Source organism: Synchiropus splendidus, chromosome 5, assembly GCF_027744825.2.
Source record: "Synchiropus splendidus isolate RoL2022-P1 chromosome 5, RoL_Sspl_1.0, whole genome shotgun sequence".
Lineage (NCBI taxonomy): Eukaryota > Metazoa > Chordata > Actinopteri > Syngnathiformes > Callionymidae > Synchiropus > Synchiropus splendidus.
The window spans coordinates 12731781-12747789 of record NC_071338.1 but is presented as its reverse complement, the minus strand read 5'-3'; the positions used below and the strand labels follow the sequence as shown (position 1 = coordinate 12747789).

Genomic DNA, 16009 nt, shown 5'->3' with positions numbered 1-16009 from the left:
CATCTAGTGTAAAGTAACATGTTTTCTGTGTGATCAGACTAGTGTGAAATGATATTCAATGCTACACGGCATTACAATTACATTTGCTGGTGTTCAGATCCAATTAAAACATGTAATTAGGACCAGCTTGTTCTGGTGTCTCAGACTTCACTCATTTAAAAACACTGCGGGTAAAAAGGATAGTTTTACCATTGCAGAAAGCAACACAGCCAGAAATTTGAATCCACTTAAAAAAGGGGATATCCACGACATGAAGAGCACAATCCACATCCTTTACCAGGTCATCCAAAAGGGATGACCTTCAGAACTTAGTTGTCATAATGTCATAAGTTGTCACTTCACCGACATTGATTTAATCGTACTCTGGCACAAATGCTCATAAATACTGGTCATTGTCACAATCACCAGTACTTTGATGTGAACTACTTTCATTTAACTTTGAAGCCACAAATTAAGCATCTTATGGTAAAGGCTGAGGGCCGACTTAACTTGAGAAAGGAAGAATCCGCAAGTGGTCCCCGAGCCGGACTTTGAATATGATTATTATGTGTCCAGCGGTACGAAGGAAGGCTCGGCTTGTGAGAGCTTTTTAAAGCACCTTTTTCATTTTGTAAGAATACTGGAACAGATCCAGTTATGGAGCTTTGCATAAGACAACAGCATGTTGTCACACTCTTTCTCCATACCTCTCTCCCTTCGTCCCGCTGTTACTTCACAGAGGTGCTCTGCAGGATAATCTTTAAAATGGAAATCTTTGTGTGCTTCCAGATCACATCAGGCTCGGTGCGCCTGGTGCTGCAGGATAGCAAAGCACTTGTCAGTGAATGGAAGGAGCCACAGGGAAGGAACATCAGTGTGGCTGCTTGCAACCACACACAAGTAGTTCTTGCTGTGGGGCGCGCTCTATACTACCTCCAGATCCTGTCTGGAGAACTCAAACAGATAAGGTGAGATGAAGTATGGAAATTTTCCAGAACACATATCATCCATTATAAAGTAATGACTTGCTTATTTACTGTTAGGAAATGGTATGAATAGGCTTGTAAGACACATATGATTAAGTAGTTCATTAACCGAATGTTTTAAGTCTTACTTTCAGTCGTCTGTTCTGGATACACACATATTGAGGTCGGTTTAACCCTTCGGGAGGTTTTTCCAATGAAATATTCAACAATGTCTCTATTTCAAAAGGCTGTAGCTTGAAATTGGTTAGAGACAAAGACATACTGTAAACAATACCGTAAAATCATCAGTATAACCCAACTATTTTTTTTTTTTTTGGTTTTGATAACCTTCCTCATCTCTCTAGCAACAAAGATGATTGCTGGGCATCACTACAGCTTTAATCAATTGAGCTTCTATCATCCTTTGTGTAAATGTGTAAAGCGATTAGAGTACATATTTGAAGTGCTTATTACAGAAAACAGGGTTCACAACGGTAATAGCAAGTTTTTTGTTTTATTATTCATTTTAACATTCAGTACTGTCAGGTTCATACTCCAGACACCTTAAATACTTAAAGTTTGTCTCACTGTTCCTTTACAGCACAACAGAGATGGAGCACGAAGTTGCCTGTCTGGATATTACGCCTCTTGGGGAGGCCGGTGGCGAGTCCCCTCTCTGCGCTGTGGGACTCTGGACAGACATCTCTGCACGCGTTCTGAAACTGCCCTGCTTCACAGCCCTGCATAAGGAAATGCTGGGAGGAGGTGAGAAATTGTGGAAGGAAGGTGTAAAGCGAAAATGCAAGCAGATAATGTACTTTTGCAGAAAGCATGGTTTTTGTTCAGCCCAATAGATGGACTTAAAAAAAATGCATTTTAAAATCCTATTTAAATAAAGAGCTTCTTTCTTTGGAAACCTTTTAAAGCTCAGGTCACGGTAAAGACACACTTTTCAATTTAATGGCATCAACTGTCACTTTTTTCACCCATCATTTCCAACATGTCTGATGGATGACTGCTCATAATTTTCTCACTTTTTCGACAAGGACAGTCAGGCCGCAGATTTAAGTGTCAAGATTGAAAAGAAAAATTTGATGCACCTTTTTGGAAGAATATTGAAACGTGCAGCCTGTGTCTATGTGTAAGAATAATGTAATGTGAACAAAAAGATTTAATCCTGATAGAATTTGTCACGTTTGATTGGTTTCATGATCAGATAATAAATACAAAATAAGGGTGAGTAACATAGATGTCTTTTCAATTAACAAAGATTTTTGTTCACTGCTCTTGGAGATCATGTCTTTACTAGGGTTTAAAAAGTGTGATTTCTCTTAAGTCTTGGGACATCTGGAATGACATTACCGCATTGATATTTCGTGTCATGTACTGGTTTCCTTCCCAAGCCGTCAAGACAGCAGCACATTTCAATTCATGTTATGCTTGTGGCTAAATCACTGAGTAGAGATGCCCTTTTGACCCAAGTGTCGTCTCCACATCCCCAGCAGACAACACTGGTTGTTTTGATCTGGTTTTATATTGTTCATTCATTAAGTGTTGAATAGGGGTAAACTACCTGTTCCAGCAATGGTTGCACTTGGTGTGGGGTTTTTTTTCCAACCAATCAAGCGCACACACTTTAACTCATCGGGTGTCAACTGAAACACATCGTACAAGACTGACAATTACAGTCTTCAGGCACCTGGTTGGTGAAGCTGTGTGTACTTGATTGGTTGCACCTGCTGCAGCCTGTGCTGGAACAGTTTAGTTACCCCTGACGTAGAGCGAGAGAGCAATTGGCTTTACCTTTCTGCCGTATTATTCACCACATTCATATTGATGCAACATAACCTGCTTAATTACAATGACTGCCAATAAATGTTGTTTGTCATTTGTTGCTTGTTTAGTTTCCTTGAGGTTTCAGCCTTGCGGGGCCAAAATTATTGATTTTTCTGGCAAGGATCTTTCAGCTGACATTTATCACTCCACTGTTCATCTATCCACCTTTGGCTGCTGAGGAGAGGTGAAATAAATCCTTTTGCTCTGTGTTCATCCGTAGAGATCATCCCTCGTTCCATCCTAATGACCACCTTTGAAGGCAGCTACTACCTGCTTTGTGCCCTTGGGGATGGCGCTCTCTTCTACTTTGGTCTCGATCTTCAGACAGGTTAGTCCATTTTGCCAGATCACCATACACGCGCTATGAAAATTCAGTGAGCTGACTGCTGTCGTGTGAAGACTTGTCTCCTTCTGCCTCAGAGGCAGCTTCATTAAATACAGCTTTGAGAACCAATTGTGGCATTTGAGTTTTGTCCATATATAAATTGTAGTTAAAATTCTTTGGTGAAATACGCAGCATTGTCTCTTAACAGTGGGGTTATTATAACAGATTGATGAACAACATGATAACTTGTGTAAACAAGCACAAAACATTAACATAAAAATATTAAAAATGCATCAAAGCTAGGCTACAATTTGATAAGCTTCTTTGTACATGTGTTTGTCTGGATCCTTTGGTGACTTGAAATTAGGTTGTGATCAAAAGCTACTGATCTTGGACGCCGCTTCGCATTCGAATCAGCAAGGTTTGTTGGTCTTGCATGTCTAAAAAGGCTATGTGGCCTGGGTATAATTTATAATTTAATACCAGGTACGGTGAGAGCTCAGTCTGATTTAAAATTCTTTGCCACTTTGTTCAACTGAAACTTATTGAGACAGATTGTCTTTGCAGTCTTCAGATGAGGGCTATTTTTCCATGCAGGCCTGTGACTCTTCAGTGCGCTTTGGCTTGCTGCACAGGTTTACCATCAGAATGTGTGTGATATATCAAAATCAACTGCACGTTCGAAAGTTGAGTAGAATGTAGGATATTTAAGATATTTTACCACTTTGCTTCTACTGAGGCCATGTAGTCAAAAAAAGGACAATCTTATATCAAAGTCACCACATTTGTCTCAAAAATGAATCCACATGTCAAGCTGATTTGACCCTGAAGCAATGCAGTATGGTGCCATACAGCGGTTTGGTTTTAGCTGTTTAATGAAGAGTGACATTTCCATGGTGAGCTGGGGACCCCAGGATACATAGATGGAGCTATGCGATTATTGTTTTGGCTTGTCTTCCTCCATTGTTTTTGATGAATGGATGCTCTAGAGGCTAGAAAACCAATCCATTCTAGCCCCTTTCCAAATTGTGTTTTCTATTACAACTGTGTTTCAGTCTTATTTTCTTTCTTCAGGTGTCCTTAGCGACCGCAAAAAAGTTACCCTGGGCACCCAGCCCACCGTGCTGAGGACCTTCAGGTCTTTGTCCACATCTAATGTCTTTGCCTGTTCCGATCGACCCACCGTCATTTATTCCTCGAACCACAAGTTGGTGTTCTCCAATGTCAACCTCAAAGAGGTCAATTACATGTGCCCGCTAAATTCTGAAGGCTACCCAGACAGGTATTTAACAAATGTATTTTCTTACTGTATCTCATTCATCAACAAACCAGTCATGTTTGCCATCTTGAATGGTTACATTAGGATTTGTATTTTATCTCTTGAAACAGTCTGGCTCTTGCCAACAACAGCACTTTGACTATTGGCACTATTGATGAGATTCAGAAACTTCACATCCGAACTGTTCCGCTCTATGAATCTCCCAGGTGAGTTTTTCCTTGCTTCTCTCAAACATAATTCATGAAAACAGATCACTATTTCTTCTGTTAATATTTTTGTCGTGCTGCAAAGTTTCATTTTCTTGAACAGTTCTAGTTGGTTTTTGTTTTGCTTTCTAATATTTTATATTCTATTGTTAAATAAGTAATAAGTGTGACTGATATCAGAGAGTCATGTTTCTTTGGGACTTGCTCTTATTTCTGCGTGTTACATTCGTTATTCAGTCGGAAGTCAGGAGGATGAATAAATGTATGTTCATTAGAATATTCCTCAATTCATTTTTGTCCCCTCCTCCTTGTAAACACTTCATTAGGCGGATTTGTTATCAGGAGGTTTCCCAGTGTTTCGGAGTCCTTTCCAGTCGGGTGGAGATTCAGGACGTGAGCGGCAACACATCTGCCGTGCGCCCCAGTGCAAGCACTCAGGTAACTGAATTTGATTTCAAATAATTGAGAAATTTGCCCTTTCTTTTGCTGCAACGTCCAGTTTTATATCAACAAACGCAATTTTAATATGACACTCATACACAACACCTACTCCACATTCAGTGCCACATTTACATTATAAGAAGGGGCTAATAGTTGGGACTCTGGATGTTTACATGATAACTACCATGGTGAAGAAAAGTTTGAAATTAAAAACGTGTTTCAATTATACTTAATTGTAGTCTCCCCGACAAACACGAATCAATAATAACTATTAAGCCTCAAACAGGATTGATGCTTATGCCATTAAAAATGATCTCATTGCAGGCAGTCCTGCTAACAGGATTCCAGCTGACAAGAAAAATGCTGTGATTTTGACAGGGATTGACTTCAAAACTCCTTTCAGCCCAATTTACTGCAACGGCATGTTTTGTATGTGTGCTCGGTCTGGCTCTGTAGCCTCTTCCCCCGGAGACATGTCTGGTCTATTTGTGTTTGTGTTGGTGCTCGAACATTTGGGAGACAGAGCAGGGTAACTGCTTTTCCTGGGACTGGAACCTCAATCCACTGCTCATTCAGGAAAATGCGTTGAATTGCTACCTAGAATTTTCGTTCGCCCTAATATTGCTTACCGCTGTGTTGCATAAATTTGCACACATCCAGGCTCTGTCCAGCAGCGTGAGTTCGAGCAAGCTCTTCCCCAGCAGCACCTCTCCCCATGAGACGTCCTTCGGTGAGGAGGTGGAAGTTCACAGTCTTCTAGTTGTGGATCAGCACACTTTTGAAGGTGAGTCAGAGCTACATAAGTTATGATCAAAGAGGTTGTTGCTTTATGAAATATTACCCTCGATATTGTTCTCAGTTGAGCTCATTCCAACATTTACTCTCCAGATTTTCTCTTGTCATAATAAACACGTATAAAGTAACCTTCCATTATTAAATACATCTACTATTGCAAGAGTCAACGTGGTGATTACAAATTTAGCAGTTCCTCCTGTTTAATATTAATGAGTGTCATTTTGAGGTTAAATGTATTCATCTGTGGTTCCCAGATGCTGCAAACCACAAAACACTTTTATCCAAAAAAGATATTTGTTCTGCTATTTGTGTAATCTGAAAAAGAAGGTACCGGGAAAATGATACATACTTCTTGCTCGACCCAGCGCTACCTCATGTGGGAATACGCTGATGAGAATGACTGAATTGTGTGTCCTCTTCTGAACACATTAATAATCATAAACTATGGTGAATGCATCCCAGTTATACTCACACACAATAACAAGTGCTTTTAAATGCCTTGATGTCTGTCAGGGATTCCATTTTGGCCTTTTTGTCCTTTAGCAAGATGCACACTTGCGCTGGATAAATGATGTAAATCCCCCTCTAAACAAGTAAACATCTTTACCAAATGCCAAATTCAAGTCACAGCTCCCACTTCATTTTGTTGACTGCGTGTACCATATGCTATGCATTTGTGGCTTTTGGGTAGCGTCTGGGTGCGTGGCGAATAGTTCTGTATTATAGCCGGATTATTGGCTTGTTGTCAACCTGCCAACAATGTTGTTCATTTTTTTATTGGCCAGAAATGTGCTGGAATTGTGCTATGAAATATCTAGTAGGAGTCACCCAGCCCAAAATAATGATTTCTACAAAAATCAGTGTATTGACTCAAGTATGCTTGTGAGAAGTTATCTCAGATTTTTTCTTTATTTATTTATATATATATATATATATATATATATATATATATATATATGACTACCTTTGTGTACCTGTCTGGAAACGTTGGTGACTATTCCTCTCCCTGATAAACTAGCAACTTCTGATTTTGTTTTGTCTTAGTTCTACATGCCCACCAGTTCCTCCCGAGTGAATACGCCCTCAGCATGGTCTCCTGTCGCCTTGGTAAAGACCCGTCAGTCTACTTTATTGTTGGTACCGCCATGGTGTACCCAGAGGAGGCTGAGCCAAAGCAAGGACGCATCGTTGTTTTTCACTACACTGATGGTTAGTACTCGTTTTTTTACGTATGCAAGTAATGTTGTGTTTTTGCCAGCAACCCTGATACTGCTTTACCTACTGAGACTTTTCACTTTAAAATGTGTTTCCCCTCTATTTCTTTGTTCTGATTGTTTCCCCACGGGCTTTGTGTCCTCATCTTTCCCACCTCCTAAATCATTTTCTTATCACATCCTATCAGACCTTCCTTTGACCACCACCACCACTGATCTTCCCTCACACAGTGTCCTTCCTAAGGGGCAGTCACCGTCTTTCGTGCAGTATATATCCCATTCTTTTAATATAGCTTTACACTCAGATTGATTTACACTCTTCTGTCTGTATTATTCCATGCCTCACCCATCAAGGCTCCATCAGCACTGTTTTATGTTGGTCTTGGTTTTTGTACAGGGAAGTTGCAAACAGTTGCTGAGAAGGAGGTGAAAGGAGCTGTCTACTCGATGGTGGAGTTTAATGGCAAACTGCTGGCCAGCATCAACAGCACAGTGAGTGGAGCCTTCAGATTTAACCCTCGGAGGAAATTGGTGGTGTTATTATGAAGATTACTATTCAGATTGAATTATCCTGACCAGGTCCACACTATGAAGATTCAATGCGTCAAATTGCTGATTAAGTTCAGCATTTTCTGCACCTGCTTCTTACTGTTCGCCAACACTGCTGTGTGAAAGAAATTCATTTTTAACAAGGACAGGTGACGCAATTTTTCAGAATCCGTGCAATCCATACACTATTCATGCACCACAAAAAGAAGACAGCTTCTTCACTGTTTTAAGTCCATTTTCCCCTTTCCTGTTGACAAATTTGTGTTATTATTAGTTATAAATATAACCTTTTACCACACACTGAAGAATATAGGAATATACAGGAATACCATATCTTTTTGTCAATAACATCAAATCCCTCATCAACAGTGGAGCTTTCTGCCAGGATACATCACTGATCTGGATACAAATTCTGCCAATACTTTGGTCTAAATTTCCCCACACACTGCCATTGCATTAAAACACAAACTCACCATGTCTTAGTTGTCATGACCTTACATGTGTCTCTCTCATAGTAACTATGAGCTACATTTCTTTATGTATTTTTTGTATTTTTTTCTGTGTTTCATTAAACTAATCACGTATTTACTTCATCATCACTAATACGGGTGTAGTCTTGTCTTGGTTAAGTTGGGTACACCTTTGCCTCTTTACCTCATGAAGTACTACTCCTCATTAATCTCTTCCTGTGTTTATGATGACTGCACACCATCACAGCTTTTCACATGTTCTTATTCTCACTATCAAATGGAAAAGGTCAGGATGGGAAGATGAAGTTTCATGAAACACTGTCTTGACATTCAGAGACTCCTGGGTGAGCTCTAATATATTTGGCCTTGAACAACTAGTTCAGTGAAAACTCAAATGGAATGTGTTGAACATACTGCAAAACACTGTGTCTGTGTTTTCCTAGCTGAGTTTATCTGTGATCAAAAGCACCTGCAACTCTCATTACTCTTAATAATTGATTCAACTCAGAGTCCATTGTGAAGGTAAGGACTGACTTATCAGTTGAACAGTGCACACGAAAAACACTGGTGCTGATTAAATCTTGAGGGTTATTCCACTGACTTAATGAAGTATACAATCAGTTACATTCTTCTGTAAAAAAAACTTTTTAACTAGGATTTTGAAAAAGGGTGTTCAAAGCCCCACCTTCCTGCTATTCTGACAATTCTTATTGTACATTCTGCTTAGGGCGCGAACCACCTGTATTTATGTCGCTCTGATGAGAGATGGCTGTATTGGCCCCACAAGGTTTATGGTCAGCGTTGGTGCTGGATGTCGGATGTAAGATAAGGCCCCATTATGAGCCCAGGCTTTGGCATGAATGTGTTGATAGATATAGATAGAAAGATATTACCGGTAGTACCATGTTCTGCTTCTATGACCCAGTATGCCCGTTCAGCAGCGGAATGTATTAGTCCAATGTCTACAGTGTCGCAGGTGCATTATTTAACAGCTTCAGTGTCTGCCCTACAGAAAGTGCTCACAGTATGAACAACTATAAAGGGTCTCACTATACCAACAACTCCCAGTTAGGCTGCAGCCTCAACTATAAAGTGCTGCACTCTTCATGTAGCACTGTTTTCACTTCTTCTACTGCCTGCAACTTCGCCATCTGCTTTCCACTCATTTACTCACTAGTGTTCTGTCTTGCTCCTACTGAGCTTCATTCCTCTTCAACCCCGCCACCTTCTTCTTCTCTTCATCTTTTCTCTCATAGGTCAATGGTAAATGATGCCTCTGTGGGTGTGTCATGCACTCTTTCACTGTATTGACGAGTGATGAAAACCGTACGAAAATTTGATGTCACTGTTATCGTGTACAAAATGGCCATGGTTAGGGCTGTGTATTTGCAGGTATCTTGCAGTACGATTCATATACTGATACAGGAGTGGTCATACGGCATATTGTGATATATTGCTATACTGGCCAGATAATTCAGTACAATATCATGTACATGCCATGAATACAAGTTTATTGTAATGATGCCAGTCAAGTTAGACTTTCAGTTATATGTACCCCTCCAAACGATGAATGACTCACTACCCCAATCAACAAAATAATTCCAGCATGCAAAAAGAAAACGTTAGTATTAAACACTGCTAATGCAGCAGCCAGTATATATGTATTAAATATGAATACAGACAACTTAAAAAATCAAGACTATTTCACACAATCAAGTATAGCAATATTTCAGCAAAACTATTGACTGATATTTTTTTACACCCCTAACGAAATTATCAAGAAAGTACTTAAAACCACTGAAAAGACTTAACAGTGTATTATAAACCTAAGTGTTTACTACAATTGTGCAAATATGTGGTGAAGGTGAAGAAGCACCGCCAGCATCACTGAGTCTGATGCTACACGTGACGTCATGATATTGTGCTTCATCATTCTTTGTTTCATTCAGAGAAGAGCAGAGTTGTGGGTAATGTTTCCAACCAAGAACGGCACAATGTAGAACGGATGACTCCAGAACATCACTCGACCGCTCTTGACATTTAAATGTGTGTAAAATAAATCAGCAACTGCAGAAGACCATTTCACATTCACATATGTTAATGAACAGTTATCGTCTTGATGTGCTGGTTTGTTCATATGCCAGTCAACTCAAGCAACGTTTCTCTTGTGTTAATGAAATGACAACGATGTTGCACTTGAACAGGTGGTTGCAGCTGCAATTTCGCCCTCTTTTGTTTTTTTTCTGACACCTACACACTCAGAGTCAGGGTGTCACTCTTTGTTTCACAACACATAGATGCTTCTGCAGCGTTTGACCCATCATTACACATAGTAAGTATGCAAGCCTCTCCACAATGTCAAAGGCCACAGCATGGGAAGAACAATACATCTTTTCGTAGTGATTCGACTTCAGGTCATGCATCCTCCTGATTTTACCCGACACTATTGCTAAGAACAATGACAATAATACATTCCAATGTCAACACCTACAATGACAAGGACGGCCTAAAATCTGGTAACTAACTGTGCATGTGGGGTAAAAATGTTTTTGGTGTTTTGATAAGGAATGACCCAAGTTAGAAATATGGCTGTAGCAGTGCAACATAAATCAACAGTTTTGGCAGCATTGGTTTATTGATGGATTACGTGATGCAAGAATTTGGAACCTGAGCTCCCATTCATATAGGGAGTAACTGATTTTCAGTTTTGTTTTGTGATCCAATGCACAATATGCCTGATACTCTTCAGTGTATTCAATTGTTCATTTTTACCATTTCATGTGGATCAGCTGCCTTTAAATGTGTCAACTTTGTTGCAGGTCCGCCTTTATGAGTGGACAGCTGAGAAGGAGCTCAGGACCGAGTGCAACCACTACAACAACATCATGGCTCTGTACCTGAAGACAAAAGGAGATTTTATTCTGGTGGGAGACCTGATGAGGTCCGTTCTGCTACTGGCCTACAAACCAATGGAGGGTAACTTCGAAGAGGTCAGCATGTGATTTGCTATTCAAGCAGTGTGTTTAATGGGTGTTTGAGTTGTGGAGCGCCCTCCGTGCTTCATTAAATCTGACATCCTGCTTTACTGTGTGATCTTAATAACACCAGCAGAATCAAATCTTCAACAAGCCACTTCTTTTCTCCCCAATACCATGTCTTTGTTGCCAGAGGGCCATGTGTACATTTCATTTATTTAATTTTTTTTTGACAGATACGTGCCAATAGTGTATTGACGTTGTCACGTCTGATTGAACTTATGAAGCTATGGTGATAACTACCGTGAATAATAATACATCTTAAAAGTTTCCTTTGTGAAGTAAGACACCCACCCTCAAATCTCGGCAAAACTTTCTGCTGTAGACATTCACCAACACCAAATTATTTATCAGCTATTGCATCACGTGCTTTACTTTGTTGGGGGGAACATTTTATTCATTTTTATACAAAAATCAGTCGTCTGGCTGGACACTATCATTGTCTTATTAAAATATTAAAATGTTGAGAATTTGTTCCATATGGATACATATTACTACCTTCAGGTTTTGTTTCAACCAAGTAAGTGGCATGTTGGGATGGAGATAGATTTCAGTGTGGCATCTCCATCTTTTATCCTGCTGCGCTCTATGCATTTGTTTCCCCTGCTCTTGGAGTATTTGATTTATTTCATGTGCTTTGCTTTACATAAATACAGTAGACCAGGCATTTAAAACAACTTGAGTCTAAGTGTATTCTGTTTTCATTTAACAATCTAAATCTAGTGTAGTTTGTTTCCTGCATTTGAATCTGAATGGAATCCCAAGTCGTCATCACATTTCAGCTTGATACATTTCTGTTTTGTTGTTTGTTTTGTTTTAGATTGCTAGAGATTTCAATCCCAACTGGATGAGCGCTGTCGAAATTCTGGACGATGACAACTTCCTGGGTGCAGAAAATGCTTTCAATTTATTTGTCTGCCAGAAAGACAGGTGAGCTGCCAGGCTCGTGGGTCAACACTCTCTTTTCAGATAACAGCATCAGTTGCTCCCTTGAGCTTTTGAAGGAAAGAGAACAGCATTGGTGTAAGATGTGTTCCACGTAATGTTTATATCAACACCCACATTTTCACATGCTCACCCTTATTACTTCTTTGTCACTATTCATCATCTTAAATTTGGACCTTATTGTGTGCAAGATTTTATATTCAGGCTGCTCTCCATTTAAAAACTACAGCGGTGCCTTTAAGTAACCAGCTGCTTGCTGTGACTTTTCGATAAATATTGTATTCATAGAGCAGTATTTTTCACATGCAGTTGTACTGATGCAGAACCTGAAGGTAAATTGTGGTTTAGTGTTAGTTAATTATAAAACTTACGAGTTCATTTGTATCTTTTAATACAGTTAGTCACACTGACTTGGCACCAGGCAACAGCTTAATAGGATTTCTTTGGTATTTGACCCATAAACATGCTGATTTCAGAAGATGAAGATACTAAAATTGGTTTGGCTGGTGTCACCAGTGGTTATCGGTCTAATACATCAAGGCAGGTTCCTCGGTGGTCTTGACCTTTATTTTTGTGCTGCATCTCTTTTCCTACTTCTTTTTCTCCTCTTATCCCTTTCTTCTCTATTATTCTCTGACCTTTCCTAGCACCTCTCATATCGCTGAACTGTTTGTTTTTCAATCGATCAGCATTGACCTAAGTCATCGGCCTGCCTCATAGTCACCCGTGTTTCATTCTTACCTTATTTCACTACAAGTCTTATTGTTTCGGATCGTACTGAGCTCTTTCTCATATCTCCCTTGATCAGTGCCGCCACCACGGACGAGGAGCGACAGCATCTGCAGGAGGTCGGCGTCTTCCACCTCGGGGAGTTTGTCAATGTCTTCTGCCATGGATCATTGGTGCTACAGAACCTGGGCGAGAGCTCCACTCCCACTCAGGGCTCGGTTCTCTTCGGCACTGTCAACGGAATGATCGGTAGGCACCAAACAGCTCGTACCAGTCTGAAATGTTGCAACATTATTTACTTAGGGCTGCAACACATGACTTGAGAGATGTCCGGGTGTAAGTCAAACCTTATGTTTCATGAAAGAATGTACAAGGAAGGAAGCTGTTGCCTTTGTGAGTTGGTAATAAAGGAAAGCAGGTTGAGGGTTCCCTCCCAATGTGCTAATAAAATGAAATATCCTCACAACGTATAAAAATGCCTGTATTCTGGTACTACTGTCGGTAGCAGTATAATTAGGGCTGTCAGTATTGTGGCATTGCGTGTTGAACTGGTTTCTAAGATATAAATCACGAAGAGTAAACCTGTTTGGTAATAAAAAGAAAACAGACTGAACTCGAAACCACATGACGAATCACTCCTGGCTTCAGTTGACACCAAAGTCCACCTGATGCTAGCTAGTCTGGGACACCTTTGCAGTCAGAACTGGTGGTGTGTGAAATGTTTGCTTTATAGCGAGAGTTTTTTTCACCAGGCTGCAGCTGCTGGCTTTAACTTGATCCACTGTTGCTCCATAGCAGGCTCTTCAGGAAGGGCAAAGACGTGCCCCTTCTCTCTCACAAAGAGACAGTTGCTCATGTCTCAGGGACTCATTCGACTACAGACAAGAAGTCACTCCACCAAATCCTTTGCCGCATAGACTGAAGGATACCTATATATGCAGTATATACAGAGCAGTCATCAATCAGCTTTTTAAAAAAATGAAATAACTTGGAAATGGATGAACGTCGTCACTTCTCATTCCACTGCATGTTAAAGTGCGCTTTTGCCTGACTAACTCTAAGTAACTCACGGGAATGGATGAAGATGTGTTTTCTTTGTGATGCTCCCCAAAGTCTTTTTGCAAAGTTAACCAAGTATTTTTATTTTCCATTTCTCCTTGTGTCAAAGCAGTGAGATGTGATGACAAAGAAGGAAAGTTGAAGCACTTTAGTGAGAGTTTAATCAGATTCCTTTAAAATAGGACACAAGCTGAATACATTAGAGCACCCTCTATTTGTGGGGAAATGATTCAATACATTTCAAATAGAAGTGACTGCTGAGTTTGCTGCTCTGACAATGTCGTTATTAGAACAGAAGAAGTCAATTTCGGTCACTCATAATAATCCTGTCAGTTTTTTTTATGCTTCTTTCTCTGGCCTTTGTGAGCCGTGCTGCGTAACGGTGACAAAAAAAAACACATTCAACAGACTAAATATAAGACGTTTAGTTTGAAAAACCAACAATGGGAGGCAGTCATTCCGGGCGTTTCCTCTCTATTTGAGTGTGTTCACTGCATTGTGAGAATTCTTTTGGGGAAGCTGTGTTATTATTGTATTGCCAGGCTTGGAGAATGAGAGGTCATCTGTTGGCAGTGTTTGAAGGCATGGGAGGCTTTTGGCTGCAGGAGAATCTGTAATGTTATGCCAAAAAAAGAGTTCACATGGAGCAACCTCTAACAGATACAATGAAATAAAACAATAAGACGAGCAAACAAACTCCGACCGAGCTGCTGTTCAAAATGTTGTTTACTTGTGTGGTACAGTTCCCAGCGGCATCTCTCTGATCAAAGAAACCACAGCCCGATGTCAGCGTTCCAAACTTGTGCAAGACGGATGTTTGTCACAATAGTGTGTCAGACACGTGTTCAACTTTCCCAAGAGCTGAAGTGAAGTCTTTATTTTCATGCCATTCTCTCATTAGTATGTGCAGTTTGTCTTGTTAATTTGAAATAGTTTTAAATTGTATTAGTGGAAAACTTTTAATTAAAGTGAAAGACGGCTGTGTAGCGCTTGGAGATAGGAGCCAGTTAAGAAATGATTCATTAGAATGTGCCGAAACAGAAATTAATGCCGAGTTAAAACAACGTTGTGTTCAGTGGAGTTCAGCGTGGGGTGGCGAGGAGACATTTGCATTGAGCTGTGAAGCGGCAGTGAATAATTACCACTGACCAGCGAGGATTTCTTAAAAGGCGCCCAAATCATTAACTGGCTGGAGAAAAAAAATGTTTGTACAGACCAAGCTGTTACCTCAATCTACAAAAAAAGTCAGGGGAAATGGCGCTTCTGCTTGCAGTGTGTTTCCAAGGTTTGTCGCAGCTGTTGCCGTGGTTAAAGTTGGTGTACATTGACTCTTTCACATGCGATCTGTTGTGAATACTAGTGAATTTGAGTGTCATTTAAACTTTAGCTGGGTATCTACCGCAGACATGTGAAACGCAAGTTTGTCTCTAACTATGTCACATCTGGCCTGAAGTGGTTGTACATCGTGTATAATGTGTTTTATATGGACAAGCACTCATATCCTGCCACTAAAAAACCCTCCCGTCTCCCAATAAAACAGTTCGGGCTGCACAACTAATGGAAGCTTAGTCGCGATCACAATTTTGGCTGCCACAATGAAGCTTGACTGGTCATGTGCAATATATCATTCTCAAGGCTCCAGATTGTGAACAAGTGCCTCCATTTTTGCGAGGCTCTGGCAGGTGTGATCTGTGTGATCGTACCGTTTCCAAGGGTTTCACATGAAACATAAACAGTCTGACTGACACCTGTCAATCTCCGACATGTGACCCGCACCCATGTGTCTTCCTACTGTCTGTGTTGTTTGTACTCAGTTGCATGATTTCACTCCATAATAATATATAGTGAAGAGAGTTAAGAGTTTAGGTTGGTTGTTTTTTAGTAAAGTAATAAAAATGCATAGGTTTTCCCCAGCATCAAGGCAAATTGTGATTCATGAATATCATGTTGGCCATAATCATGCAGCCCCGGCTGCTGTCATGGGGGCCACGTGCTTGTTTCCAGTTTGTATTCGAGACTGAGGATAGTTTTAGAGATTCCAATGCTGCTGAGGATGCGGCTCACTGTGATGGAGTTTGTCTCCTCTGATCGACATGAAATGTTTTTGAAACTTTATACATGAATAGATCAGTTATTTAGATTTCTGTTAGGTTCAAATGTCATTTGATATTTTCATAACTTT

At 40.2% G+C, this 16009-nt stretch overlaps 1 protein-coding gene across 2 annotated transcripts in view; it reads left to right on the top strand.

Moving 5' to 3' along the window:
• Nucleotides 1–16009, top strand: part of ddb1 (damage-specific DNA binding protein 1) — a 30346-nt gene that overhangs the window by 11202 nt on the left and 3135 nt on the right. For both annotated transcript variants that reach the window (XR_008414514.1, XM_053864745.1), the window contains exons 13-24: nt 769–947; nt 1546–1709; nt 3001–3108; nt 4180–4387; nt 4495–4590; nt 4917–5028; nt 5692–5815; nt 6871–7035; nt 7438–7532; nt 10879–11049; nt 11915–12024; nt 12848–13017. Coding sequence is in view for 1 of the 2 variants with exons in the window: in XM_053864745.1 (XP_053720720.1) it covers nt 769–947; nt 1546–1709; nt 3001–3108; nt 4180–4387; nt 4495–4590; nt 4917–5028; nt 5692–5815; nt 6871–7035; nt 7438–7532; nt 10879–11049; nt 11915–12024; nt 12848–13017 (1702 nt within the window). In the remaining variant the exon portion in view is untranslated. The remainder of the gene's footprint in view (nt 1–768; nt 948–1545; nt 1710–3000; nt 3109–4179; nt 4388–4494; nt 4591–4916; nt 5029–5691; nt 5816–6870; nt 7036–7437; nt 7533–10878; nt 11050–11914; nt 12025–12847; nt 13018–16009) is intronic.